This window comes from Rhodotorula paludigena, assembly GCF_050403205.1.
Source record: "Rhodotorula paludigena JCM10292 DNA, Rt_paludigena_JCM10292v1_ctg46, whole genome shotgun sequence".
In the NCBI taxonomy this organism is placed as follows: domain Eukaryota; kingdom Fungi; phylum Basidiomycota; class Microbotryomycetes; order Sporidiobolales; family Sporidiobolaceae; genus Rhodotorula; species Rhodotorula paludigena.
Window position 1 is genome coordinate 127,200 of NW_027481412.1, and position 26,855 is coordinate 154,054.

Here is a 26,855-nt window from a genome sequence, read left to right on the forward strand (position 1 = left end):
CCGCACCACCCATCCTTCTTTCTATCCTTTGCGTCTTTTCCTCTCTCCGGTGTACCAGAGGCTTAGCATAGTTGTCTATTCTGCATAGTGTGCTTGTGATATCGTACCATCGCATCTCGTTAACCGCCCGCTCAGATTCGCGAAGGCCCCATGCCAATTTGGTTGACGTGCGAGGACAGCTCCCACATAGCGTCTCGAAGCTCGCCATCTTCTGTCGAGAGGGTGTTGATTGACGAAGGCGCCATCTTGTCCGGATGGGGGAAGAGGAAACCGTCGTCGACCTCACAACGAGTGTCGTAGGCGGGTACGACGCCGTCGACGAAGTACGCACGCAGCTTCGTGGCGGTGCACAACGACGGGTGCGCCATTGAGCAGTGGCCGAAGCTATGCGAGCGGCTCTGTTCATTACCGCGGAGAGCACCGAACATTGAAAGGTCACGCACCCGTTCTGGACGAGGAGGGTGGCAGACTCGTTGCCGAACCCGGCCTGCATCTTCCGCGCAGCCATCAGCGGAGTGACTGGGTCGGCGTGCTGGGAGAGGAAGACGATGGGGAAGCTGCGCAAAGCAGCGGTCAGCTCGGGATGGGATGAAAAGCCTCGAGCGAGTACACACTTTGTCTTCTTGAGCCCCTCCTTGACAGTCCACGGCCCTGCACGTGCCATGAGTCAGCTGGCTTGCAGATGTCAGATTGCGTTTGCGGGAGAAGCGCGCACCGCGGTACGCCTCGATAGCCTTTCCGCCCCAGTGCCTGCATTGCGCGATCCACAGCGCCCAGATGTCGGCCGTCGGACTCTTCGTGTCTCTCCTCAAGTCGCTCATGAATTGCCTGAGCGTCTCGACCGACGCGCCGCCGATTGCTTCGGAGTCCGTGTCTGAGCACATGACCGCCGCTTGCGACGCAATGGACGACTCCATCGACCGGTGGAAGGGCGAGTGGTGCGCGGGCGGCCTGCGGCCAAGCTTGCCAGAGCCGACGTTCGCGGTACCATACATCGCGGAGCCGTTGCCGCGCTCACTTTCGGCGAGAAGGCGCGCCATGTTGGGCCTGTGTGGCGGTCAGGAAAGGGTAAGATCAGCGGGTTGAAGCTCAACAGATGATAAACACATACCAATGACGCGGCTGATAGAGTGCATGGAACATCTGCGGTCATCTGTGATTAATACAGCTCATCGGCAGCAGAGGACAAGAGGCTCCGCACCGTGTACTGCACATCCGACGCGGTCAAGATGCCTGGTCCGACCGGACTTGTGCCCACCGGCATGGGGGAGTCGCGCAACCGCTCGAGCAGCGCATCGTAGCGCTTGACATGCTCCTCGACTGTTGCGTTCTCGCGAGCAAAGACGCAGCCAGCAGGGCCCGACTCGACACAGGACGAGAAGAAACCGTCGAAAACCTGCAGGGCAATCGTGATCAGGCGTGCCGAAGTGTACTGCGAACAGTCAGCATACCTTGCGGGTGTCGTTCATGCCGGACCTGCCCCAGTCCCACATGTTTTGCGTGTACAGTTGCGCGTCGGATACGCCGTCAAGGACCACACCTGCGAATCGCAGCCACTTCAGCACGGACGTTGGTATGTAGACTGGAGAGCCCAAAGATGGGTCACGCACGCCCGACGAGCTCCGGGAACATGGCGGAGAACGTTGCACCGAGGATCGTGCCGTACCTGCAACCGTGAAACATTGAGCAAGATCTATACCAGCAAAGGGTCATTGCAAGGGAAGAAAGCCCATGCTCGCTCGTGCGAAATGAACATGCGGTGCGCACAACTCACGAGAAACCCCAATACTTGACGGTCTCCTCGCCAAGCGCCTCCATGATGTTCTTCATATCGCGGGCCGTGAAGGCGGTCGAGCTAGCGCGCAGCATGCGCTGGTCGGCATTCTCGAGGCAGGCCTGGCTCAGGGACTGCGCAAAGGCGTCCACCTGGACGGTCCAGGAGAGCTCGGCAGCCCAGGAGGCATTCTCTCCGCCGCTGCGGGAGGGTGGACCGCGAGCATCTGGAATCGGAGAGCACGTTCAGCTTCGAGCTTTGAGTCTCATGTCACGCCTTCTGAGACTCACCAAACGTGAGGCCGAGATGCTCGATGTCGCGAGTGAAGCGGTTTGCGTCGCCAGGGGTCTCGAAGCAGCCCAGCGCCGGGGCGGTCAGGTTGACGGCTCGAGGGTCCCAGGAGATGACGTTGTAGCGACCTGTACGTTGTAAGCGAGCGTCACTCAAGGCGCAGGAGCCGCCTGGGCAGTTGAGAACGACATACCCTGAACAACCTTGTGCAAGAGACGCCCGTACTCGGCAACAGCCATCGTCCCGCTTCCGCCAGGACCTCCGGGGTTGGTGAACAAGTACCCAAGCTGATCTCTTGGCGGAGCCGTCGCTGGTATCATGCGCAATGCGAGCGAGACCGTCTCGCCCGAAGTGGGGTCCGAGTAGTCTGCGCGTACAGGGAACGGTCAGCGAGCTTCATCCCATTTTCACGACTATCCTACGCACCGAGCGGGACATTCAGGAACGAGCAGTAGGTGTCGGTGACATCGGGGCAGGGCGACCACCACACGGAACTGCTCTGCAGCTGTGCAAGACTCTGCAGGGCAGCACATTGAGCAAGGCAGTCTCATTCGATAGACAGCATCTGACGAACTTTGACCTTCGCGAATCCCGCCTGGCAATGCGGTGCGAGATGGAAAGTTGCGAGTGCGCAGGCCCCGAGCAGAAGAGCGAGCGACTTGGCTCGGGACGAGCGTGCAGCCTGTTGCACCGGCTCTGCGGTATCGTGTGACTTTTCCAGATCTCTGCCTAGCATCTGCGCGACGGATAAGCGTGGAGACAGGTCCGAAGGAAGACCAGCCAGCAAGCCGCGAGCCTCGCGGGCAAGGCGCCCCACCGCGCGCGAGGTTCGGCGGAGTTGGCGCTCGCCGCCCGGCCAATGCTTCGCTCGCTCCGCCTCAGCCCAATCCTGACACGGTCTTTCCGAACGAGCACTGCAATCATGGCACCGCCTCGCCTCAGTACGCTCACTAAGCGCCCCGCCCCGTTCATCTCGACGATGACGCTCGCCCTCTCCGCGCTGGACCCGAAGGCTGCGCGGCATCGCACACGACAGCTCGAGGCTGATGGGACCACCTCGCAGACCACACCATGTTCCGCATCAAGGATGCCAAGGTCTCGCTCAAGTTCTACCAGGAGATCCTCGGCATGGAGCTCAGTGCGTTTCGTTGCTCCTCTTGCGGAGACTTGTACCGCTCTTTCTGTGGCATCGGCTTGCTCCGCCTGGGCACCATCGACGCGTGACATACTGTGACGGCGTGACGCCTGCTCGCCAGCGGCTCGTGCCGATGCGAACACCTTGTCATCGTCCACCTTAACTTGGCTGACCTCATCCGGCATCCTTACTCTTACAATTCTGCAGTCCACGAGTCTCCTGGCGGCGACTTCACAAAGTCAGTATACTGCGTCCTGCTTCCTGGACTTGTTCAGACCCTTGCTGACCTGGTCAACCTCCTCGACATCGTGCTTTCTTGCGCCTCAATCGTCCCTGCGCACTCCCGAACAGCTACTTCCTTGCGTTCCCCGAGGAGGGCAAGGAGCACTTGAGTGAGGAAGAGAAGGCTGCGCGCAAGTTCCAGCGCGAGGGCGTTCTCGGTGCGGGCTCTCCTTTACTCGAGCGGAGATATCGGGCTGACCTTCGATTCTTGCCTTGACAGAGCTGTGCCACAACGTACGCAATCTTGTCCTCTTGCTTGCCTTTATGCGGAGACAGCTCCAGTTGTGGCGCTACGTGAGTTCAAGCAGCGGAGTTCTGACCTGCCTCGCTTCTTGCAGTGGGGCACGGAGAGCGACCCGGACTTCAAGGGCTACGCTAACGGCAACGAGGAGCCTGGTCGCGGTGCGTGATTGTATCTTCTTCTTTGCTGCCATCGGCCCCGCCGCTGATATCCGCAACTCGCAGGTTTCGGCCACATTGCGATCGTACGCCGACCTCTCTGATTGGACAAGCTGTCGAACCCACTCCCTGACTACGAACTCTGCTCGCAGAGCGTCGACGATGTCGAGGCCGAGTGCAAGCGCTTGGACTCGCTTGGCGTGCGCTTCAAGAAGCGCCCCGAGGAGGGCCGCATGCGCCATATTGCCTTCATTGTGCGTCCTTCTCCCCGTTCTGCAAATTCCCGGCCGCGTTCCTCATGTGCTTTCTCCCCCCGCGTCCTTGCAGTACGACCCGGACAACTACTGGTGCGGCTCGTGGCTGACCGCGGCAGATCATCGGGCGAGACTGACCCTCTTTCGCTGACCGCAGGATCGAGATTGTGCCGAGCGGCGGCAAGAAGGGCGAGAAGGGCATGTGACTCGGTAAGGCGCGCATGTGAATACAGCGGTAGCTGTCTAAAGAGCCGTTGCAAATTCGTTTCTCTGCCGTTACAACACGTTGCGTCAAGAGAGGCCGTAGCTGAGCATGGGAAGTCCGGCGCACTCTGCCATCCCGCACCCAATACCCTTCTCCTGCTCGGAACCAGTGGCCTGCGTGTCGCCCTTGGTGATCCAAGAGATCCGACGGTGGGCGCCCGACGGCGGGCGAAAGCAGCCGGCCGCCGCTCGACGACGGCCGAACACACGGGGAGGGATGCGCCCGCTGCGCGTGACCTGACAGGGGTCTCGCGCCCGGCCAGGCAAGCGCTGAGCGTCAAGTCGGCAGTGGCGGCGGGTCTGGCGCGCGTCGAGGGCGGAGCGTCGGGACTGGCGCCTTCCGTAGTGCGGTCAACTCGGAGGCGTGCGTGCGGCTGCTCAGTGCGCGACTGGGTCGTGCACGGATGACTGGCTCGAGGTCGAGCAGGCGCGCGGCGAACGAGGTGCACGAGGCGCAAGTTCACGTCGAGCGGTACTCGTCCTGACTGAGAACGGCGCCGGCCCGCACGACGACGTGGCCCGGGCGCTCGAAAAAGACTGGTTCGCGAGCTTGGCGCGCTTCTCGCCGCTCGCGCTTCGTCAGGCGCGGCGCAGCGGCTTCGTCCATGGCGGAAAGATGGGAAGCATCGGGAGAAAGGAGGTGCGGCGGAGCGGGAAGGCGGCGCTGGGCGCGGCACGAGAGGCAGCAATGTACGACGACGTGCGCGTGAGGACCAGAGGCTGCGCATAACCTCGTCAGCGGTCAGCGAGCACGACAAAAAGGGGTGAGCGCACGCTTGATCCGCACGCTCGAGGTCAACCCGGCCACCAGCACCGTCTTGCATCCCTTGCAGACCGAGCGCTTCACCGCAGGATCCCTGGTAGCAGGAGGAGGGGTCAGCCGGTCTGTTCTGCGAGTTCTGACGAGGTGCAACGCACATGCGGATGGTCGCCTTCTGCGAGACCTCGCTCAACTCTGCAGCAAGGTGGCGGGCCAGCGGCTGCAGCGATGTCGCCTGACCTTCTGTAGTCCTCCTGCGCTGCTTGGTGGGCCTCTGAGGCGTCTGCGCCTCGGCGCCAGCTTCATCAGTTTTGACATCCTTCTCGAGCGACTGCGCCCACGGCGGCGAGCGGTTCCGGCGGGCGATCTGCTGCGTGCTCGTGGCAGTCGTACTGCTGCTTGACGACTGTACGCCAGCGCTTTGGAGGAGGACGGACGCCTGGTAGAGGTACGACAGGCGCTGGAGCGAGTCGCGGTTGACGACGGGAGCGGCAGCGGTGGGCTCGCTGGGAGCGCCCCGGCCCTTCTTAGCCATCTTTGGGAGGACCAGCGGGTTCTGCGCGAGGTGTGCGCGCGATGGAGAAGCAAGAGTCGATCGTCCTTGCACCTTGTCCTCGTTCAAGTTGCATTGGTCGCGGTTGAACGTACTGATGACGTTGTAGCACGCGCAGTGAGTACGTTGTAGGCGTTCTCACTCCTACTGTCCTCGTCTCTCGCTCTTCTCGCTCCCGCTCGAGCCTCGTCTGCGCGTCCTTCGCGAGCCTTCTCCTGTCCGCCGCCCGACTTGCTCCTTCTCCCAGTTCTGTTGCCCCGTGCTTGCGAGAAGCTGCTCAACATGCTCGCCCGCCGCTCTGCTGCCTCTCTTCGCGCTGCTCGTCCCGTACGGCCACATCCTGTCCTCTCCCGCGCCTTCTTCGCTGGTCTGCTTCGCTGACCTCGTCGACACTGTTCCAGGCCACCCTGGTCGCCAAGCGCGCCTTCCACGTCGAGAACAAGGTCAACAACAACTTCCCCTTCAAGTACGAGGGCGACCGCAAGCGCGCCTTCACCCTGGGCTTCGTCGCCCTCCTCGGTCTCGGCTCGTCCGTTCCGTTCCTCGCCAGCGCGTTCCAGATGTACGTCGAGAAGCGTCTTGTGCGTTCAGATACGGCGGGACGCAAGAGCTGACCTGTCGTACGCGTGTGACAGCAAGAAGGCGTCGGCGTGAATGGGTTTGCGGGAGTTGAGCAAGCTGGATAAAGGCGAAAGAGTGTTGCGTTGTGCTCAGAGCCTAAACACGAGCAGAACCAAGTCGTGGAGGAAGAACGAGCCATCGCCGTGTGTTGGCAGCTCTCGAACCTGCTTCCTTCTCCTTCTGCCTTCCCGACCCTCGCTCCTTCCGAGTCTCCCTGTCTCTCGATCTCGCCGCCTTCGTTCGAATGCCTTGCTACTCCTGCTCTGCTCGACGCAGATTGGCTTGTCCCGTTCTCGCTCGTCGCTCGCTCTTCGCATCGGTGACCCAGACATGCTTTCCACCGTTCTCACTCGCTGTGCTAGTCCCGCTCTACGCCTCACACGAGCCCCCACGCACGTCGTCTCCAGGCGCCCGTACCACGTGGAGAACCGTGTCGGCAACAACTTCCCCTTCGTGCGCATCCTATCCCTCCCCGAACCTTCTCGCCTCTCGAGCCACGCTAATCGCCAGCCAACCGACACAGGCGTACGACGGGCCGTCCAAGATCAGGTTCACGATCGCTTACTGGGGCTTGCTCGGGGGCGTTGGGTTCTTGGGCATCCCAGGTCTCGCATTCTGGCTGCAAATGGTGCGTCGCCGTCGAACGCTCCTCGTCGCGCGTCGCCTCTATTGTCGTCATCTGTGCATTGCGACGACCGGGCGACAATACAGTGCGAATCGCGACTGACCGTCCACTGTGCAGGGAAAGCACAATGGCCAGCTTTGAGTCCTCCCTCCTCTCTGGTAGCCACGTCTCTTTCGTCTTCGCACTGCACTCGATACCCGTCTTACTGGCGCGCTTTGGTCTCTCGTACAGCGTGGCCTAGAGTTGCGCGGATAAAACGAGTGTCTGTTGCTGCGGTCGCCTCGGCGTCCATGTGAACGCCGAGGGCGAATCTGGCGATGCGTGGCGGTTCCAAGACCTGCCAGCGGGTGGATGGTTCTGCACTCCTGCGCGTGATGTGCGTCCGAGAGGATGAGAAAGAGAGGAAGACAAGAGAAGGAAAGGGGTATCTAGCGCCGAAAGGTACACAATGCGAGAGGGAGAAGAGCGAAAGGGAGTAGTGACAGACGGTTGCCCGGAGGGCCGATAGACAGTAGGGCGCGAGATGCCGAAAGAGGCGGCTTAAGCGACCAGCGCAAAGCCACCACCGGCGACGGCCGCGAGGGCGACCGCAAGGCCCGAGACGGCGAACGCGACCGCGCCGTTCCCGTCGCCGTTGTTCTCGGCCGACCCCTGGCTCGCGTTTGCCTGCCCCGCCTCGGCCGTCTCGCCCGCGCTCTGCGTCGACTCGGCACTCGAGGTCGACGACGCCGTGGCAGCCGACGAGCTCGTCTGCGTCGCGACGGGCGCAGAGTTGAACACCTGGAAGGTGAAGCCCTGCGGCGCGGCGTCGGACGAGCTCGCGATGCTCGAGCCCGCCGAGGCGGCCGATGCAGCCGCGCGGGAAGCGGCGGCCGCCGCGCGCGACGAGGCCGACGCGGCGTCGTACGTCGCGATGGTCGTCGCGACACCCGGCTCGGCCGTGACGTCGGCGACCTGCGTCGCAGAGTACGAGAATCCGCCCGCGGCGGCGGCAGAGTTGCTGGTGCCGCTCGAGGCGCCGCTGCTGCCGGCCGCGGACGAGGCAGACGACGAAGACGCCGACGACGCCGACGACGAGGCCGAAACGCCGGCCGTCTTGGACGTGGCGAGACCGACGGCGGGCGAGCCGTTGTGCGAGTAGCTGAAGACCGAGTAGACCGTCTTGAGGAAGAGGCCGCCGATGATGGCGACGGGCTTGCCGTCTGCGTCGTACATGTCCTGGCCAAAGAGACCGAGCAGGCACTGCGACTTGTCGGCGGCGCTGACGTAGCCGAGGAAGATGTCGTCGAGCGGGATGTTGTAGTTGACGCCGCCGAATGAGAGGCCGATCGACGTGAAGGGCGAGACACAGGGCACGGTGTACTCGCCTGCCTTGCCGGTAACCGGCTTGCCACCGATCTCGGCGTAGAGAGCCTTGGCCACGGAGGTCGGGACGTAGATCAGGGTCGTGCCCGTGTCGATACCGGCTGTATGGCGAAAAAAGTCAGCTTCTTTCGTCCGCACATTCGGCGAGAGGAAGATGGCGTACCCGACATGCTAGTGCCGTCAACGACCTGACCGTTGATGGTGATGCCGTCGGAAGCGACCTCCCAGTACGACTGGGCAACGACGGGAAGCCAGTTGATCGAGCCCGTGTACTGAGCCGAGTTGGTGCAGCCGATGCACAGCTCGCCGCCGCCAACGGTGCCGCGCGACTGGCTCGTGAGGTCCTTGGCGCGCTGCAGGTAGTAGCTGAAGAGCGGCTGCTGGACCGAGTCGGCCGTGATGAGGTTCTCGAAGAAGGTCGGCGCGCCCGACGTCGCGATCGTCGAGAAGGCCATGCCGCAGATGCCGTCGCTCGGGAGCGCCTCGACGACCGAGGCCGACTCGTCGGCGAGCGCAAAGATCTGCTGCTGCGCCGTGTAGCCGCCGATCGAGACGACGTCGCGCGCGAGGAAGCCCTCGGACGAACCGGTGCCGTAGGCGATGTCCCACTCGGCCGAAGACGTCTCGAGCGAGGACGACGCAGACGACTGGAACTTCTGGTGCGAGGTCGACGACTTGTCTGAGGGAACCCACAGGTCGGCGGAGCCCGTGTCGAAGATGACCTCTGCGAAAGCGGGCGCGAGTCAACTCTCGGTGCCGAGACGCAAGGCGAGCAGGACGTACCAAAGTCCTGCGCGGGAGTGCCGATGCTCAGCTCGCCGTAGTACGCAGCGTCGTTGCCGTTGCTGACTGCGATCGGCGACAAGCGTCAGCATGCTGACTATTGGTTGCGCGCGTCAGGCGAAGACGCACAGTAGTCCGTGAGCTCGACAGCGCCGCTCGGTGCACGCTTTGCGAGCTCGCTGCGGCTGCGCTTCTCGAGCGTCTCGCGGCGGCGGAGCTGCGCCTCGCTGTACTTGAGCTCCATCTCGCGCGCCTTGGCAAAGATGTCTTCGCGGCGCTTGGTGAGGCGCGTCGCCGACGTCGACTCGTTCTTTGCAGCTGCCTCGGTGACCGCGAGGTGGTGCTTCCAGGCATTGTTTGCCTTGTCGTGCTTGTCGACAACGCGGGCAAAGTCGTTGGTGAGGAAGCTGTGGGATGGATCCGCCTAGTGTCAGTGCCGTCGATTCTGCACCGTCACATTCTCGCAAGACTGTGCTCGTGCGCGTGTGAACTCTTGAGCATCGTCAAATGGTCAGGTGGCATACGCTAGGCGGATTGGCCGCCTCCCGCGCGAATGCCAGGTATTTCTCGCCCGCACCGTTGTGCCGCGTGTTTCCTCCGGCATTTGCAGGCTCCGCTGACACGCCAACGTGGTCGAGAGCACGGCAGTACCCTCGGACGGCCGCGCGGCGGGAGAACCACGCGGACCCTGCACCACCTCGGCACCGTCGCAATATGGACGCGCAGATCCTCGCCGGAGCAGGAGCGGGAAGATGGAGACGCACTCGAGGTTGACGACGCCGTCCTCGCCACGGACGTCAAACATGCGCTTCTGGCGGAAGCGGTGGATGCCGGGCTGGAGGGCGCCGGGGCCATGGGCCTGAGCGGCAGGAAGGGCCGCGAGGGCGGCGACGGTCGCTGCGAGCGAGACGAGCGAGGGCATCGTTGCTGCTGCTAGTGCTGGTGGTGGTGCTGACGAGCTGTGCTGGGTCGGTCCAGGCAAAGTGTAGCGTGCGGAAGGGCCGCGACGAGGGGGTTGAGCGAGGACGAGAAGGTGACGGCGAGCGCGGCGAAGGAGCGACGAAGGAGGTGCGGACGGGGACCGGGGTGGGACGCGCTGCGCCTGAGAGTCTGCTGTCCCTGTGATGCGGCTGGCTGGAGCGAGGCCAAGCGACGAGACGAGACGAGACCAGAGCCAGGGGAACGCCCGCTGGGCCCTCGAGCGTTCCGCGTCGAGTCGCGCGCCAACGGCCGTCGATCACGCGCGCCAAAAACCGCAGACCGCGCTAGCGAGTGCACAGCCTCCCCTGAGCCAGCCCCGTCCTACTGCCGCTCTCACCCGCGGATTTTGCGTGGGCCTCATCAGCTCGTGTCCTGCTGCAACAGATCCCGGCAAACGCACTGACTCCGCTGTCAGCGAGGCACGGCGAGCGCAGATGCCGCCGACTCGCTCGGCTCCACAGGGCGCCGCTCCTCGGCGCACTGCGGCCAACAACGGCGCGACTCCCGCTCCCCCCACCTCGTCGACAGCTCTCTCCGCCGGGTCGCAGCCAGCGCCCGTCCTCGTCGCTTCGGGCTCTGTGCCGTCCCGAACGACCGAAGTGCAGACGACGGCCTCGACGAGCCATGCCTACCGCCCATCGCCGCTCGATTCGCTCCTCGCAGAGCAGGGGCTCACCCGATACCACCTCGAGCCGCCGTCATGGCGCGCCCCGTGGCTCCGCGAATCGCGCACGCCGACGCCAGAACCGGGAATCAAGCCTCTCGCGAGCCGAACGCCGTTGATCCGCCTCGCGGGTGCGCCTGTCGTGCCCGGCGTAGCAGGAGCTGCGGGCGGAGGGAGGAATGGCGCAGAGGCGAGCGCAGACAAGGGCAGGACAGTACCTTGGCCAGTCTTTTATCCGCCCAGGGACGGCATGGATGAGGACCAGATGACCGAGGCGATCGTCAAGAGCGGATTCAGCGCCAAGAGCGTCGTTCAGGCGAGTCGGCCGTCATCCTCTTCCGCACAGAGCCGCTTGTTGCGCTTCTTGCTGATAAGGATTGAGTCGAGTATTGCAGGCCGAGACGTTCTCCGCGCACCAGCACATTTACGACAAGCTCAAGACGACCGATGTTCTCGGCAACCTGAGCCGCCTTGTCGCTGCTGTTCAAGCGAAAGCCGAGTCGCACCTGCCGACTTACGGGTACGCTTAATCTTCCTATCAGTCCACCGACGCACCTTGACACTCGCGCGTGTACAGACCCTCGACTTTCCGCCTCCCTTCCCGCATCACCCTCACCGACGCCAAGCGCGAAGCGTGGTTCACCGAGCTCGCCTCGCCCGCCGTCCCACTCTCCAAGCTCAGCCGCAGCGTGCCACATGGGTACAAGGGCGAGAAGGGCCTCGACATGCTCGCGCATAGGCAGGTCGAGACGGGGAGGGCCGTGTGGTTTGTGCGCGCGTTTGGCGGCATCGAAATTGTGGGTATCACGCTCTCTTGACCGCAGAACCACTCAGTCACAGCGAGTCTGCAAGATCACAGAGGCGAATCTGGATGAGCAGTCATTAACCTTACTCCGTCTTCCCAGCAATCGCTTGCGAAGACCCGCCCGATCACGGCCGCCATCTCGCTCTACACGACCGAGTTCACCACCGTCGTATGCGAATTCGTGCGCAAGCAGCTCGCCGAAGTCGTTCTCCCCTCGTCCAGCCCCTCCGCCTCTCTCGGAGCCGCGACCCCGGCACCGCCTTCGTCCAACCCGACGACGCCGACTGCGCTCGCGCAGACTCCGCGCGCGCGCAGCGGGAGCCTCGGCATGGCGGCGCAGCAGCAGGCGCAGGCGCAGGCGGTAAAGGCGGCGGCGGCGCTTGCGCAGGCGGGAGGCGGGCTGATGGACGAGGACAAGAGGAAGGCGTGGGAGGGCAAGTTCGAATACACGTGCGTTCGGTCCCTTTGACCTCTCGCGCTTTGCCACTCGGAGGTGGCTGGAATTGGTGCGCCTTTGTGCCTGTTCGCTCACCGCATCGCCCGCAGTGTCCGCCTCGTCGAGTCGCTCTACCACGAAGCGCTCCTCGACCGGCCCCAGTTTCTCCGCTTCCTCATCTCGCTCCTCGATACACCCGCAACGGCTACCGCGGTTGACGCGGTCGCTGCACTCGGGCAGCTCTCGTTCGTCCTGCTCCTCGTCGAGGAATACTTTGCGGACGTGCTCGCCAGCGAACCTTGCACCGCGAGGATGGTCAAGGCTGGAGTGGTACGGCTACACCAGGTACCTCGCTCTACAGCTCCAAGCGCCAAGAACTCGCAGAGGGGGGTAGCTAACATTTCCGCTGGCGGCTACAGCTGGACGCTGCGCCGTCGTCCGCCCTACGAACCAGCGTCATCAGCACGCTGGAGAGCATGATTCGCTCAGCTTTCCTCGCCAATTCAGACGCATTCGTTTCCCTCCTCCCGACACCCATCTATCCCCTGTCCACGCGCTCAACTTCGCCCGCCCGCTCTTCGTCCACGTCGATCGGCCGAGCTCCGCTCGATCCAGCTGCAATACGGCTAAAGAAGCTCCTGCTCGACACGGGCAAGGAGCAGACGGGCAGCGCGCCGACCGACGACGAGGACCACGAGATCTTGAGCGAGACCATCGCGGCGGATCTCAAGGAACTCGAGGCACGGCGGCAGATTGCTCAGCCGTCCAGCCTGCCGTCTGCTGGCGCTTTGAAAGATCCATGCGAGTCAGATTCGGCGATTGTCGACGACCAGGTGCTCCTCGCAGCCATCGAGCGACTGGACGAGATCGAGTTCCCGCTGCGCATGAAGGATTTCCATCGATCCATCTTCGTCGACTCCGGCTCGAAGCCGCCATCGCCTGTCCTGGGTGCGACCGCAACAGCTAATGGCGGGTCCAGTACTGGATCGCCTGCAAAGCCGCGTCCGACAACGCCTTCGTCTGCCTCGTCCGCATCCTCGTCGTCGCCTACACTCCCGCTGGCCAACGCGCTTCCCTTGCTCTTCACCTGGTCGACGACGCCGTCTCGCCCACTTCCCGCTCCTCACCGCCGTTATGCAGTCTCGCGCCTGATCGCGCTCGAACTCGAGCGACTCAGCCTCGACAGCGACGCGCGCAAGCGCGTGACTCGCTCGAACAGCAGCGCCAGTGGCGCGTCGCCAATTCCTAGCGTCGAAGATGCGTTCGTCCGCTGGGTCGACGAGCGCTTCCCGACCCGCTCTCCAGCCTCATCCGCCGCCACTTCGTCCGACCCGACAGCGCTCGTCGCATCTGCGCCAGGTCCAGCGTCTATCTCGCGGGACGACGTCCGCGCGCTCGCCGAAGAGCTCCTGCGCGCCGGCGTGATGAGCTACGGCGCCTACCTGCAGCGTCTCATCGCGCGAGGCGAGACTGAGCCGCGCCCCTCCTCCGCTTCGGCCACTTCCGACTCGCCGCCCGAGTCCGTCCATCTCTGGATCCTCCGCACCGTCGCGCTCGCAACCCCTTCGCCTGGCGGGGCAGGTGCCGGGCCGAAGCGCCGCGTCGCGCTCGCAGGAGACGAGGGTGTCGCGCGCGCCCTCCACCTCGAAGTGCTGCAGCGCACGATCTCGCACGAGCTCGAGCTTTGGGTCTTTGCCGACGCCCTGCCCGCCGACGGCGGGTCGTGCGACGCGCCCCTGCAAGCGGTCGGCGAGCTGCGAGACGAGGGCGCGCACTGGGTCGTCACGCGCGAGGGACTGCCCGAGGGGCTGTCGGCGAGAATTGATGCTGCGTCGGGGAGGATCGAGCTCGAGGTGGAGCAGATGGCCGTCATCTGCGCCGTGTACGAGCGGACGGGAGACTGGTGGGGTTTGCTGCAGGTGCGTTTGGCTGCTCAGACTCGCCGGATTGCAGTCCTAACACGTGATGTCACAGCTGCTCATCATCATCCTTCGCCTTTCGCCTCCTCTGCCGCTCCTGCTGCACATCGTCGACATCGTGGAAGGCCACCTCGACATCGCCACGGCGCTCGACGCTCTGTCGGAAGTCGGCGCCGCGCTGTGCGCAGCTCACGAAGCGCACAAGAACACGGGAGCATCGAGCGATCGTCGCCTACTCACCCTCCTCCGTCGACTTGGCAACGCGGGCCTCCTCACCTCGTGCGCAAAGGAGATCATCGAGGCCGACTGCCGCAGTCTTGCTGCTTCTCTCACGGCGACCAAGCCGCAAACGCAGGCCATCCCGGTCCCGCTCACCGAGGTGCAGACCCTCCTCGTCGACTCGTCACCTGCTGCTGTCGCGCAGCTCGCCTCGACCATCTGGTTTCGCTACCACGCTCATCCATCGTGGTCAACCATCGCGCTCGAGAGCGTCATGCAGCTCGTTCCGCAACTCCCGCCTCATTCGCCTTCGGCAATCGAGCCCTCACCAGCAGCCGGCCTCCTGCGCGCCCTGCACGAGCGCTTGCCGCTTGGTCTTGAGCCCGTCCTGGCGCGCTGGACCGCGGCGATGACGCCGCAACAGCTCTCAGCCACGTTTGGCGGCGCTGGCGGTTCAGCCCGAACCGCGATGCTCAGCGAGCTCGTCGTCGACGGCGTCGTCGGCCCGCTGGCAATGCTCAAGGGCGTCCTTCTGCCACTGCGCCGCGCACTGCTGAGCCAGCTCATCCCGCTAGCGGCCGAGCGCAGAGCTGCTGCAGGCAGCGGCGCCACTCAGCTGGTCTCGTCGGTCGATACTGCGGCAATAATGCAAGCACTGCAGAACGCGCACGACGTCCTGTCGGTCGTCATCTTCAGCGCGCCCGCCACATCCGACCCTGTAGCCGCCGCGCGACACTCGACACCCGCGCAGCTCGTCGCACAGCAGCGCCTCGACGCCCGCCGCGCCTCTCTCGGTACACGCGCGGCTCTCGTCCCCGTCGGCTCGGCACTCGCGCTCCACATCGTCCAACAGGATGTCGCCACGACGCTCGGCTTCTCCGAGCTCGCCGAGTCAACGGGCGAGCTGTTCCTCCGCTTTGCGACGTTGCCCGAGCTGCAGTCGCTAGTCGTGCGAGACCCCGACGGCATGAGGGACACGATGCTCGACGGCGACATTGTCAAGAGCCTTCCGGGCATCGATACGTTCAGACCGAAGCTGCTTGCAGGCGTTCTTCTCCTGCTTAAGGACGGTGGATCAGGTGTGTCTCGCTGCCCGCGAAGCCGGTAAGCTTGCCTCGCTAATCCGCACGAGTCGATCGCAGCCACTCCGGCGAACCTAGTCTCGACGGAAGACTGGGACACCTTCCTGTCGTGCCTCACGCTCTGGCGCCTGTCGATCTCGAAAGTCGAAGTCGAGGCGTGTCTCGAGCGACTCGAGCTCGACCCGGCCATCAGCGCGAGCGACAAGGCCGACGCGCTGCACACCCTCTCGCAGCACTTTGTCGAGCGTGTGTGCACGGGCGAAGGCCAGTCGTATCTCGGCGAGCAGGTCGTGCGGTGTTACCATGGTTCCGCTTCAGACGAGGTGCGCTTCTCTCCCAGACACTCAGTAGAACGCGAACTCACGTCGTTGCGACTCACGTCGTTGCCATGGCCAGCTCGTCAGCGTGGCTTTCGGTCGCCTCGCAGACGCTGTGACCGCGCTCAAGCCCTCCGTCGTCTCGCCTGAGGACGACACTGTCGCCCGCACGACGCTTCGCTGCGCATGCCGCCTGCTCGACACGCTACTTCAGACCGGCACAGCGGCAAGCAGCACCGCCTCGCTGAATCGTTTGCTGGAGGCGGTTAAGGCGTGCTTGCTTTCCGCGCGCTTAGCTGCCGACGACGCGGACCTCGCATCCGAGCAACAGCAAGAGCTTGTGCTCTACCTCGCACACCTCGTCGCTGTCGCTTTGAAGTGTTCCGGCAAGCCGGCAGAGAAGTCGACCGCCGAGCTGTACCGAGACTGCTTAATCCCCTTTGCGAAGCTAGCCAGCGTGCGTATTTCTCCTCGAATTAATCGAGCTGCGACTGACTCAGCGTTTTCGCAGACGCTCGCCAAGGCTCGAGCCCAAGACTGCGAGCTGTCAACGTTGCTCCTCGACACCTGCTCGCACATTCTCTTCGCCCTGCCGGACCTCAACGTCCTAGTCCGCGCGCCCACCCTCCAGAACCTCCTCGCACAGCAGGCTTCGCTCTCTCAGCACGTCATCAACTTCACGACCGACTCGACCTTTACTCGACTCACTCACCTCTTCGGGCCGTACGCGCCTTCCTCGCTCGTCGCCAACCCGTGGGAGCTGCTCGACAATGCCGATCCGAGCTCCACCACTGCGGTCGGCGGCGTGCGCAAAGCGGCGAGTCAAGCTCCTCAGCAACTCGCCAACGTGGGCCCGATCGACCTCGCCGCGTTCCGAGCAAGAATCGTCGAGACCATCCCAGCTGTCACGGCGCTCGATGCCGTCAGCACCGCCAGCAACGGCTCAACGAGCACAAGCGCGACTCTGGGCGCCGGTTTTGAGCGCGGTGTGCAGACGAACTTCGACTTCGAGACGCCTTGCACGGGTTTGAGCGTTGCGGCGCGCGACCACCGCCGCACGCTCGCCATTTCCCGTGCACTGTCGTCGCGCTTCGAGAACGGCGTCGCGCCCTCCGCGGCAGCGCAAGCACAAGCGCAGCAAGGCAGCCGCAAGCGATCTGCGACGGGCGAGTCGAAGCAGGTCGCAACGCCAGCACCGCCGCCGATCGCTGCCAGCTCGACCGCAGGCGCCGCAGCAAGCCGAGGTGCAAAGCGCAAATCGAATGCGGAAGTGCTACTCATTGACAGCGACGACGAGGCGCCAAGCAAGAGCAAGAAGAGCAAGAGCAGCGCGGCGACGGGCAAGACGGCGGGCAAGACGACTGCGAGCAAGACGACCGCGAGCAAGACGACTGCGGGCAAGTCGTCCGGATCTAAGCGCAAGAAGTAGAGACTCCCTCGAGCTGTATCGGCTTTGCCTTCCTCGTTGTTGCCATATTACGTTCAGATTCTCTCGATGCACCCGCATACGCGGCTTTCAAGAGCATGCAAGTGTTGCACGGGCTCCGTCTACTCCTCCTCATCTACCTCCATGAGCCCGGCGGCCTCCTCGCCCGCGACGTCGAAGTCGTCGAAGCCCTCCATCATGCCGAGGAGATGCTCAACGATGAAGGACTCGCGCACGAGCTTGTCGGCCCGCGTCATGTGCCGCTCGGTGTACGGGATGAGCGCGCCGAGTACGTCGCTCGCCTTGACCTCGGGCGCCTTTTTGCGCGGCCGGTCGTCTTCGTCTGCATCAGGAGCCTTCGCCTTCTTTGCGCCTTCGAGCTCGAGAACGTCGCCGTCCTGCTCGTCGCGGCCTTCAAGTGTCGCGAGGAGCTTGTCGGCGTCGTGGAACTTGAGGATCGCATGCAGAACCGTCTGCGCGACCTCGGCCGTGCGCGAGACGGTGTTCCAGTCCTTGATGTATCCGAGCAGCTGGCGCACCTCGGCAGGCGACAAGCCGCGCAGGACGGCGTCAACATGCCGAGAGCCCGTGAAGGACGCGAGGTCGGCGTCCGGGTCGCCCGACGTGCCCGACGTCGCGCGCACCTCGGTGAAGAGGTTGAGGAGGCGACGCGGCTGGTTCATCGAGAAGGCAAGCATGATGGCGTTCGAGTAGTCCTTCATAGAAAGGAAGTTCTCGTAGTCTTGCTCTCTGGAAGACGGAAGAAGGGGTCAGCAGACAGCGATCAGGCGAAAAGCGGGAAGGACGGACTTGAGAACGAGCTCCGCCTGCTCCTGCTCCTTCTCGAGCTCCTCCGTCTCGGTCACGTCCTCCCAGATGGTAATGACCGAGTCTGCGCCGCCCGAGACGACAAAGCTTTCGTCGCGGTTGATCGCGAGCGCCCAGACCTTCTCCTCGTGGTTATCGAGCGTCGTCGCGCACTCCTCGTCCTTGACATTCCAGATCTTGACGAGCCCGTCACTTGCCGACGTCGCGAGCTGCATTCCGCGCGTCATGAAGTCGACGCGCAAGACCGAGTTCGAATGCCCCTCGAACGTCTTGACGCAGGTGAAATCGTTCAGGTTCCACAGCTTGACCGTGCGGTCACCCGACGCCGTCGCGAGGCACTGGTCGACCGGGCTGAACTTGACGCTCCACACGCCGCGCTTGTGCCCCTTGAACGTGCCGAGGAGCGAGAGCGTCGCCTGCGCTGGCGCAGACTTGGTCGCGGGCGTGTGCTGAATCGCAAACAGCTTGGCAGTGCGGTCCTGCGAACCCGAAGCGAGAAGCTTGTCGTTCGGCGAGATGTCGAGCGAGTTGATGTCCTTGTCGTGGATCTTGGTCGTCGAGAGAGCGCGCAGAGGAAGAGTGCCGGCATCGGGGTCGGCGGACGCCGAGGACAGGAGCGAGGCGAGGTCCCAAATCTTGGCGGTGCGGTCCTGCGACGCCGTGATGAGGAGGTGCGCATCCCGCTTGGACGTCGCGACCGCGCCAACCGACTCGACGTGGCCCTCTGCACGTCCGATGCATGCCCAGCTCGTCTGGCCCCCTGCGCCTTCCCGCGCCTGCCAAACGCGCGCCGTGTTGTCCTTCGATCCGCTGACGAGTATCCGCCCGTCGGCGGAGCGCGTCAAGCACAGCACGACGTTGTCGTGGCCCTCGAGCAGCGACGTGTTGAAGCGGTCGAGGTCGTATACGCGCACGAGGGCCGAGTTGGTTGCGATGGCGAGGTGCGACTCGGACGTAGAAGCCTCGTCCGCATCGTCGTCGGTCATGGAGGACGGGGAGGACAGGAAGCAAGCATCGATGACCTCGTCGTTGAAGCCGATGATCTGGCGAGTCGTAGTGAGAGAGGGGAATGAGCGGGTGACGATGTTCTGGTCGACGTAGACGGCAGTGACAGAGGAGGTGGCGGGAGTGTGGCTGCGGGATCAAGGCTCAGCGCGACAGGCTTTCCGGAGAACAGGAGCATGGACGCACATGAGGTCGAGAATCTCGTGCACCTTCCCGCTCGAGCCTGCCTCATCAGCGTCCGTCTTGATCTCCTCGTTCGTCTGGAGATCCCACAGTCGCACAACGCCCTTGTCGCCGCCTGTGAAGAGCGCGCGCCTCGTCCGGCCCGTCTCCTTCCCTTTTCCCTTCTTGTCCCCCGCCAGTCCGGCCTCGGGAACATCGACGATGCCGACACTCTCGAGAGTCTCGAAGACGGGGATCGTCTTGCGCAGGACGCCGCGCTCAAGGTCCCACACGTTGACCACCTTGTCGCGCCCGCCGCTGACAAGTGTCTTGCCGTCGCGCGTCACGTCCAAGCCGCGGACGACGCTGACGTGGCCATCGAGGACGTAGACGCCCTCGCGCGTGCGCAAGTCCCACACGCGGACCTTGCAGTCGTCTGCGCCCGTGATGAGGCGCGCGCGGCCCTGGCGCCCGCCGTCGCCCGCCCTCGCGATGTCGAAGCACATGGCGCTGATGACACCGCCGTGGCCCTTGAAGACGTGAGTGCAGTGCCCGTGCGTGGCGTCCCACACCTTGACGATGCCGTCTGCCGAGCCGGTCGCGAACAGCGTACCGGTCGGGTCGGCGCACGAGGTGATGATGGGCGCATCGTGGGCGCGCGGGACATGGCGGTGAAGGGAGAGGGACGGGAGGGAGTAGATGTGGAGAGCGAGAGAGCGACCGCAGGTGAGGAGGTAGCCGCCGTCTTGCGGCGAGAGGGGAGCAGGCGTGATAGCAAGAGTCGTGACAGCCGAGGTGTCCTGCAGGAAGAGCCTGGTCAGCAGCTGCCGCCTGTCCAGCACCATTTCATCGAGTACGTACGCCCTTGAGCTCCTGGAGCTGCTCGCCGGTCTCGATGTCGGTAACGAGCGCCTGCTCGTTCAAGGTCGAGACGAGCCAGGTGCCATCACCAGACAGGGTTGCCTTTCCGCCCGTGTGGATAGGCTGGTAGGACTTGTACTCCTTGAAGCTGTGTCGGCAGTCCACCAGGGTCAGCTCGTCGCGTTCAGCGCAGTGAGCGGGATGCTCGGATGCGAGGGTCCCCCCTCGCACACCTCACACAGCCTCCTGAGCCCGCCTGGTCCGGCTACGAGCGAGCGTAGCGGTCCAGCTTGACTCCTGCGCAGGTCCAGCAGGCCTCGAGCCGTGCAGAATGGCCACAAGCCTCATCGCTTCGGAAGCTGCGATGAGCTGCTGCTCGCCGCCCACCGCACCAAGTCGGGTCGTTCGAGCACTGGCTGGATTGTAGACGCACGTAGTCTTGAACCTGGGTCTCGGCTGGCTCATTGCGCGAGTGTGCCGCGGTGCAAGCGAGCGTCGGGAGAGTGAGCCTTGTCCCAGCTCAGAGCTCTCGCCTCGTCCCACCGCAGCTTTCCGCCAGGATGAGCGCTGGACAGCCTTGGAGGCGTGGAACAGGCCGGCCAGACCCGCCCAGCTCGCGCTCGAACGAGTCCAAGTGGGGTGCGGCTCCTGTCCCCTCCCGCTCCTCGTCCGGCCCTGCCTGGCGCGCGCGGGGACCGCCAGACTCGGGTGGGATCGCCCGCGGTGGACTCAGAATGGCTCGCAAGGACCTCGGGCGCAAGCCCGACGAGCTCGACTTGCTGCTCTCGCCGTCGAGGGGACTGCTCGGCGCAGGCGATGACGACGAGGCTTCGTGCGTCCCCTCGGGCTTGTCCGCTGCGTTTGGCTTCGATGACTGAGACTCTCGGCTGTGTCTGTTGCTGCTCCCAGGCTGCGGAACCCCGAGGTGCAGGAGCGCTTTCGCGCTCACATCGCTACCAAGCTGGCCAAGTGGGACAAGCAGTACGCGGGCTCGTCTGCCCGCGAAGATGCACGCAAACGACGCATCGAGGAGCTAGGCATCATCTTGCTCGACTGCCGTGCGCCTCCCATGCTCTCTGTTGGTACAGGGCCCGTCTAACCACGCAAAGCGGCAGGGAAACTGCGCGAGGGTATCACCTCTGTGCGTCGTGCGGACTCGTTCGCCGTCGAAGGTACGTTCGAGTGAAGAGATCGTACCCATGCCACTCAAGCTGAATCGTCTTTCGCAGCCTACGAATCATCCGCCTTGCTCTCGCTGTACGCCTCGAATGACCCGCAACTGTCGAGCTCGCTGCCGCCGCTCGTACACTCGCTCCATCCTCCAATAGATGTGGATAAGACGCGATCAGGCGGAACAGGGTCGCAGGACAGCCTGGACGCCTCCCTCTCTCGCTTGTCCCTTAACACCACGTCACCGGATCCCGCGACGCGGGCATACTTCATTGCGCTACATCTGCTGCACTCGCATCTTCTACCCGCCTTCACGACACCCGTGCAGCCGTCGACGCCTTCCGCTGTCGCGTCCTCACACTCGCCCTTGTCGACCTTCTTACCGTCCCTCTTTTCGCTGCTTCGGGCGTCGTCTCTCCCGCCACCGACAGCACTATATCCCGCCCCCTCCCACCCAGACGCGCACATCGCGCACCTCCTCTCGCTTTACCACGCGCTTCTGCACGCCTCCTCCGCCTCCCTCTCGACCCTCCTCTCGCCGTCCCGCCTCCCTCGCACTCCCCCGCACGTCGCCGGCCTCCTCGCCTACTTGCACCTCCCCGCTACATTCCACCCGTACGCCGCGCTCCTCCGCAGCGCGGCGCCAAAGCTGCGCGAACACGCGCTCTGGCCGGCGGTGAGGAGGGCGTACCGCTTCCCGCCCGACCCGACCGCGTGGCTGGCCAAGGGCTTGCTGTTCGAGTTTGAGGTCGAGATGGAGGAGCGGGAGAAGGAGGGGGAGGCGGGAGGCGCGGGCGGCGTGGGCGATGTGAGGAAGGGAGGAGGGAGGACGGAGGTCAGCGACAGCTGGGAGGACGACGACGGGCTCGAGCAAGAGGGCGAGGAGAAGACAGGGCGCGAAGTGAGATTGCGGGCCGAGGCGGAGCGTAGAGCGGCGATCTGGGTCAAGGAGCGCCTGCCCGCGAGGTGAACCGTAACCACCTTTCCTCTCGAGCCGGTGAGGCGTGGTCGAAGCTTGCGCAATCGGCATCAGATAGCTACGCATAACCGCGGCGGACACTGCGTTGTCGGCATCCTGTCTACGTCTCCGTGGGACGTCCGGTTCTCGTCCGTCTCCTGTCTTTCCGCGTTGCAGAACGGCCATACGGGTCGCTTCCATGCTCGTCTTGCATCTGAACCCAACGCCACCATCGAGCACAGTATGCTGGGCGCCGTCGTGACCATCCTAAACGTGCGTTGTGTTATGCTGTGCGCCCCAGGGTTTTCCGCGCAAGCGTTGACCTCTATGCCGGTCGCAGATACCGAACATTCTGCTGCTCCTAGTCGTGGCGCTGAGTCTGGTGCGCAAAGAGCCTTCAACCGCTCTTTGTCCAGGCTGACACGCGTTCGCGCTTCCAGTTCGACGTCCTCCCAGACCTCACGAACGGCACGATGCCGTCAGGGTTTCCCGACATTATGCGCGTAGCAGGTGCCATCTGCAGCTGCATTGCCGTGCTCGTCTTCATCGTTCTCGAATGCGTGCGTAGCGGGTGGATGGGCGGAATCGCCTTGGTGCGCACGGGAAAGCGGTCTTCACCCGTGCCGCGCACAGCACTCACAAGACAGCGCAAATGCAGGTCTTTGGCGCGGCTGATCTTGCGGCTTACCTCATGTGGTACAAGAACACGGGCCTCAACGTCGTCTGGCGAGTCTTGCATGTTCGAGTCTCCGTGAGCCCGTCGACTGACACCACCGTCCGCCTTGCCTTGCGCTCGACAGTGAGGGCGCTGAGGGGCTTGCCGTCAAAATTTCGGAACAAATGGCGGAGAAGGTGTCGTGCGAGGCCGGCTGGGTAAAGGGGGCCTTGCCATTCGTGCGCTGCGCCCGCCGGGATGTCCGGGCGATACGAATCCTCACTCAATCGTCTCATTGCTGCAGCTCGTCTTCGGCTCAGGTGGTCTGCAAGTCCTCGTCGCCCTCCTTGCCATCTTCGCTCGTGTCTGCCACAGCGACGACAACGGCGGCGCCGACGACGCAGACGTCAACGCACTCGGCAAGACAGGCTATTCCGGGGCTCCCCGCCTCGCAAGCGGACCAAGCAGCTTCAGCAGCCCAGCTAAGCGCAGCGCGAGTCATCGAAGCGCAACACGGGCTGGCAGGCCCCGGAGGGAGCAGGAGACCGATGAGGAGGCACTCGTTGACGTGCGGCCGAGCGCGTCGAACAGCAGCTCGAGCGACAGCGAAGACGACTGGAAGTGGCGTAGCGGATACTAGCCCGCCTGGGCTTGCGCATTGGAATCATATTCCGCTATGGAGGTAGGAAGAGCCGGACAAGCAGACAGTCAACCAGAGAGCTGCTCGTGGACTGCTGAAGCAAAGGCGTAGTGGCTGACCGCCAGCTCGGTCAACTGAAATTCACTCAAGATGGGTCAGGCATAGCTTGGAAGCTCAGGCGTGCGGCGGAAGTGTCGCTATGCGCTCTCCAGCGGGAGAAACTGATGAGAACTGAGACGAGAACACCGCAGCAGCGGACGCTGTTCGCAAACGCGCACCCGCCTCAGATGGTCGCGCTCGGCAAGATGCGCGTTCAAAGAGAGCGTCGGAGTGTTTAGGAGAAAGGAGCCGACGTCGGCAGACGGAGGAAGTTGGGCGGAAGCGGGGGACCCGGTGCTCTCCTCGCTTGTCCGCTGCAGCTGCGGACCTGTGCAGCTCACAGAGATGCTCAAAAGCACCGCAAACACGCTTGCGACACGCGTTGCACCGCGCAGGGTCCTCGCCCGCACGCTCGCCTCTGCTCCTCCCCACCCGCTCGCGAACCGGGTCACGCCCCGCGGACCCGTGCCGGCGAGCAACAAGCCTGCCGGGCGCGCGAGGCCTCCACAGAAGTGGTCGACGCTTACCGCCATCCTCCTCGCGACGCTCACGGGCTCGCTCACCTATGCGATCGGCCGGGCAGAGGGCAGTGGGGCGCAGCAGAGCGGGGACGCGTACAGGGAGCCGACGCAGGCGGGCTTCGAGAAGGCTCTGGCGGAGATCAGGGAGTGGCTGCCCGAAGACGAGCTCGACACGGACCGCGAAACACTCGTGGCGCATGGCTACAACTCCTGGGTGCGCCGTTCCCTGCCCGAGCTACCAATTCTAGCGCTGACAGGCTTCTCAAAGGCTGCACACGGTCCAACTGGTCTGCCTGGAGCAGTGCTGTACCCGCGCTCGACCGAGGATGTCGTCAAGATTGTCAAGACGGCAGCGAAGCACTCGATCCCGCTCATCCCCTACTGCGCCGGCACTTCACTCGAGGGTGCGTCTTCTTCCTCACATCGCATAAACTGAGCTGAGCGCGCTTCCCCAGGCCACACGACCGCGCTCGGCTACCCAAACAACCCGTCCGAGAAGTCGGCGCAGGACAAGCTCGCGAAAGACGGCCATATTGCGGTAGACGACCTCGTGCCCGGACTCGCGCTGGTGCTCGACTTTGCCCAGAACATGAACAACATCATCTCGCTCAACAGTACGACTTCCGCTCCCGAAGTCCGCTGAGCACGCGGCTGACCCGTTTGGTTGCACAGGCAAAGACCTCGATGCCGTCGTGCAGCCTGGCGTGTCATACGACGCACTGAACGCCGAGCTGAAGGAACAGGGCATCCCACTCTTCTTCCCTGTCGACCCAGCACCGTGCGTTTCTCTCCGTAGCCCAGTCGCGTGCCCCGCTCACCGGCGCTCTTCGTGTCACAGAGGCGCGCAGATTGGCGGCATGATCGGTACCGGCGCTTCGGGAACCAACGCCGTACGGTACGGCACGATGCGCGACAATGTGCTCAAGCAAGTCCTCTCACTCTCGTAATCCTGGTCGACCTTCCTAACCTGCTCGAGTCTCGCTCGACAGCCTCACGGTCGTGCTCCCGAATGGCGAGGTGATCAAGACGCGGCAACGAGCAAAGTGTGCCATGCCCTAATCAACGATCGCACGCCCCCGCGTATCTAACCCGCTTGTGCACGCTCGCAGGAAGTCGTCTGTCGGGCCGGATCTGAGCAGGCTCTTCATCGGCGCCGAAGGTACCCTCGGCATCGTCACTGAAGGTGCGATGCTGTGCTACCAAGCCTCCTTGGGTCCGAGCCTGACGCATGGCCATCGCGACCCGCAGCGACGCTCAAGCTCGCCCCGCTCCTCCCGAGCAACGTCGCCGTCTCGTCCTTCCCCTCGATCGCCGCCGCCGCGGCTGCCGCGCGCGACCTCGTCCAGTCAGGCATCTCGCTCGCGTGCGTCGAGCTGCTCGACGATGTCATGGTCGCGGCGACGAACGCGCAGGCGGGGTCGGGGAGGAAGTGGCCCGTCAAGCCGAGGTGCGTTGCTCACTGCTCCTTGTCTCCCGCGGCTCTTCAGGTCGACATTTCCGTGCGAGTCACGACTCGAGGACTGACGCGCCCATCCGCTCGCGCGCACAGCCTGTTCCTCAAGTTCAGCGGCACGCCCGAGCAGATGAAGCTCGACATCGAGCGTACCAAGGAAATCACACAGTCGAACGAGGGGAGCGGGTTTGCGTTTGCGCGCAACGAGCGCGAGGCAGAGGAGATTTGGCATTCGAGGAAGGCGAGTTCTGCGCACCGCTCTCTCTCCCTCAGTCTGTGCTTGCGTCGACTCGTCGGCGATGCGTGCTGATCTATGTGAATCGTCGATCACTCGCAGATCGCGCTCTGGTCGGCACTCGAGATGCTCCCCGGGGCCAAGTGCTGGGTGACGGATGTCTGCGTGCCGCTTTCGCGCTTCCCCGAGCTCATCACCGAGACGCAGGTGCGTTGCGCTGCCGCCATGTGCCATGTCAGCCTTGATCTCTAGCGTGGTGTCGCTGATTCCTGCCACGGTAAAAAACGCGCAGGCCGACATCAAGAGCGAGGGAATTGTCGGCCCCATCGTCTCGCACGCCGGTCCGTCTCCCGCTCTTTCCTCCCACCCTCGTTCCGTGTCGAAAACCTCCTGACCCGCTTCCCGCGCCTATATTCCACAGGCGACGGCAACTTCCACGCGCTGCTGCTGTTCCGCACGGACGACGAGCTCAAGAAGGTCGAGCGGCTCGTGCACAACATGGTCGAGCGCGCGCAGCGCATGGACGGGACGGCGACGGGCGAGCACGGTGCGCAGGCTGGTCTCTCTTTCTGAACGGCGGTTTGGGTTCGCGAGCCGGGGTACTGACTCGTTGGGATTGCGCTGGCGCAGGAGTTGGGATTGGCAAGAAGGTGCGCTACGACGCTGCCAGGCCCCGCAATCCGCTCAGACGCGCCTGACTGACTCGTACCCTCCCTACACAGCCGTACGTCGAGAACGAGCTCGGGAGCGGCACGGTCGAGCTGCTGCGGCAGGTCAAGCGCATGATCGACCCGCAGAACATCATGGTGAGCGGCGCATGCCTCTCGCTCATTCTTTCGCTGCTTTGACTTTCCTGATCTCTGCTGACTGCTTGACTCGCGTGTACCGCGCAGAACCCGGGCAAGCTGATTCCGGACGAGAAGAGCGGGTCGTCTGCACACGCGCACTGAAGCATGAGCTGGCGCACGACGGCGGGGTTTCCGTATCCGTGCATGGGATGCAATCGGGAATTCGCTTCCCACTGACCTGACTGTACTGCAGCGCGTCACTTGAGAAGCAGACTCGCGTCGTCCGATCGGGAAATCGGAGAGGTCACGCGTTGTGGCCGGGGTCATCTCGATAATGAAGTCGGCGAGCGATGCAGGCTCTGGTGTGGGTGTTGCGTGGGCTGGCTCGTGCAGTGAGTGTGTTGCGAGTGGAATGGCAGCGAGAACGGGTCCGATCGAGTCTGAGGGCGATGGAAGCGAGCGAGGCTCGGACTTGGGGGAGAGGCGGCGCTTCGGTGGCCAGAGTCAGGCGAGGCGAGGTCAGCG

General features: G+C 64.0%; 10 protein-coding genes across 10 annotated transcripts; 6 read left to right on the forward strand and 4 right to left on the reverse strand.

Moving 5' to 3' along the window:
* Nucleotides 1-131: 131 nt before the first annotated feature.
* On the reverse strand, nt 132-3,037 carry JCM10292_007311 (uncharacterized protein; the record flags this gene model as incomplete). Its single annotated transcript, XM_076651166.1, has 13 exons — nt 132-384; nt 444-557; nt 615-651; nt 716-1,047; nt 1,112-1,143; nt 1,202-1,396; nt 1,452-1,540; nt 1,611-1,666; nt 1,775-2,000; nt 2,065-2,193; nt 2,259-2,432; nt 2,492-2,582; nt 3,017-3,037. 13 exons carry the CDS (start codon nt 3,035-3,037, stop codon nt 132-134), a joined length of 1,749 nt encoding a protein of 582 aa, XP_076503321.1.
* Nucleotides 3,038-3,136: 99 nt separating this feature from the next.
* JCM10292_007312 (lactoylglutathione lyase) lies at nt 3,137-4,341 on the forward strand (the record flags this gene model as incomplete). Its single annotated transcript, XM_076651167.1, has 9 exons — nt 3,137-3,203; nt 3,408-3,438; nt 3,552-3,640; nt 3,703-3,716; nt 3,821-3,884; nt 3,948-3,967; nt 4,034-4,135; nt 4,209-4,228; nt 4,293-4,341. The coding sequence occupies 9 exons, from the start codon at nt 3,137-3,139 to the stop codon at nt 4,339-4,341; spliced, it is 456 nt and encodes a 151-aa protein (XP_076503322.1).
* A 518-nt stretch (nt 4,342-4,859) lies between these two features.
* On the reverse strand, nt 4,860-5,694 carry JCM10292_007313 (ribonuclease P Rpr2/Rpp21/SNM1 subunit; the record flags this gene model as incomplete). The annotated part of the gene is made up of 3 exons (XM_076651168.1): nt 4,860-5,119; nt 5,174-5,256; nt 5,318-5,694. The coding sequence occupies 3 exons, from the start codon at nt 5,692-5,694 to the stop codon at nt 4,860-4,862; spliced, it is 720 nt and encodes a 239-aa protein (XP_076503323.1).
* Nucleotides 5,695-5,994: 300 nt separating this feature from the next.
* Nucleotides 5,995-6,366, forward strand: COX8 (cytochrome c oxidase subunit VIII; the record flags this gene model as incomplete). Its single annotated transcript, XM_076651169.1, has 3 exons — nt 5,995-6,039; nt 6,114-6,274; nt 6,348-6,366. 3 exons carry the CDS (start codon nt 5,995-5,997, stop codon nt 6,364-6,366), a joined length of 225 nt encoding a protein of 74 aa, XP_076503324.1.
* Nucleotides 6,367-7,498: 1,132 nt separating this feature from the next.
* Nucleotides 7,499-10,028, reverse strand: JCM10292_007315 (uncharacterized protein; the record flags this gene model as incomplete). The annotated part of the gene is made up of 5 exons (XM_076651170.1): nt 7,499-8,424; nt 8,487-9,047; nt 9,107-9,172; nt 9,236-9,513; nt 9,871-10,028. 5 exons carry the CDS (start codon nt 10,026-10,028, stop codon nt 7,499-7,501), a joined length of 1,989 nt encoding a protein of 662 aa, XP_076503325.1.
* Nucleotides 10,029-10,521: 493 nt separating this feature from the next.
* On the forward strand, nt 10,522-16,958 carry JCM10292_007316 (mediator of RNA polymerase II transcription subunit 12; the record flags this gene model as incomplete). Its single annotated transcript, XM_076651171.1, has 10 exons — nt 10,522-11,067; nt 11,147-11,271; nt 11,329-11,548; nt 11,657-12,006; nt 12,103-12,337; nt 12,412-13,911; nt 13,967-15,209; nt 15,273-15,535; nt 15,609-15,986; nt 16,041-16,958. The coding sequence occupies 10 exons, from the start codon at nt 10,522-10,524 to the stop codon at nt 16,956-16,958; spliced, it is 5,778 nt and encodes a 1,925-aa protein (XP_076503326.1).
* A 119-nt stretch (nt 16,959-17,077) lies between these two features.
* JCM10292_007317 (uncharacterized protein) lies at nt 17,078-20,276 on the reverse strand (the record flags this gene model as incomplete). The annotated part of the gene is made up of 5 exons (XM_076651172.1): nt 17,078-17,705; nt 17,766-18,917; nt 18,975-19,750; nt 19,812-19,959; nt 20,245-20,276. The coding sequence occupies 5 exons, from the start codon at nt 20,274-20,276 to the stop codon at nt 17,078-17,080; spliced, it is 2,736 nt and encodes a 911-aa protein (XP_076503327.1).
* A 269-nt stretch (nt 20,277-20,545) lies between these two features.
* On the forward strand, nt 20,546-21,951 carry JCM10292_007318 (uncharacterized protein; the record flags this gene model as incomplete). The annotated part of the gene is made up of 4 exons (XM_076651173.1): nt 20,546-20,643; nt 20,721-20,869; nt 20,927-20,983; nt 21,041-21,951. 4 exons carry the CDS (start codon nt 20,546-20,548, stop codon nt 21,949-21,951), a joined length of 1,215 nt encoding a protein of 404 aa, XP_076503328.1.
* Nucleotides 21,952-22,182: 231 nt separating this feature from the next.
* Nucleotides 22,183-23,234, forward strand: JCM10292_007319 (uncharacterized protein; the record flags this gene model as incomplete). The annotated part of the gene is made up of 5 exons (XM_076651174.1): nt 22,183-22,212; nt 22,280-22,321; nt 22,380-22,532; nt 22,598-22,690; nt 22,899-23,234. The coding sequence occupies 5 exons, from the start codon at nt 22,183-22,185 to the stop codon at nt 23,232-23,234; spliced, it is 654 nt and encodes a 217-aa protein (XP_076503329.1).
* Nucleotides 23,235-23,678: 444 nt separating this feature from the next.
* JCM10292_007320 (uncharacterized protein) lies at nt 23,679-26,492 on the forward strand (the record flags this gene model as incomplete). Its single annotated transcript, XM_076651175.1, has 15 exons — nt 23,679-24,068; nt 24,123-24,258; nt 24,310-24,468; nt 24,527-24,632; nt 24,693-24,779; nt 24,844-24,897; nt 24,964-25,037; nt 25,103-25,301; nt 25,404-25,548; nt 25,645-25,749; nt 25,835-25,883; nt 25,964-26,089; nt 26,173-26,192; nt 26,265-26,348; nt 26,436-26,492. The coding sequence occupies 15 exons, from the start codon at nt 23,679-23,681 to the stop codon at nt 26,490-26,492; spliced, it is 1,791 nt and encodes a 596-aa protein (XP_076503330.1).
* Between the last annotated feature and the right edge of the window lie 363 nt (nt 26,493-26,855).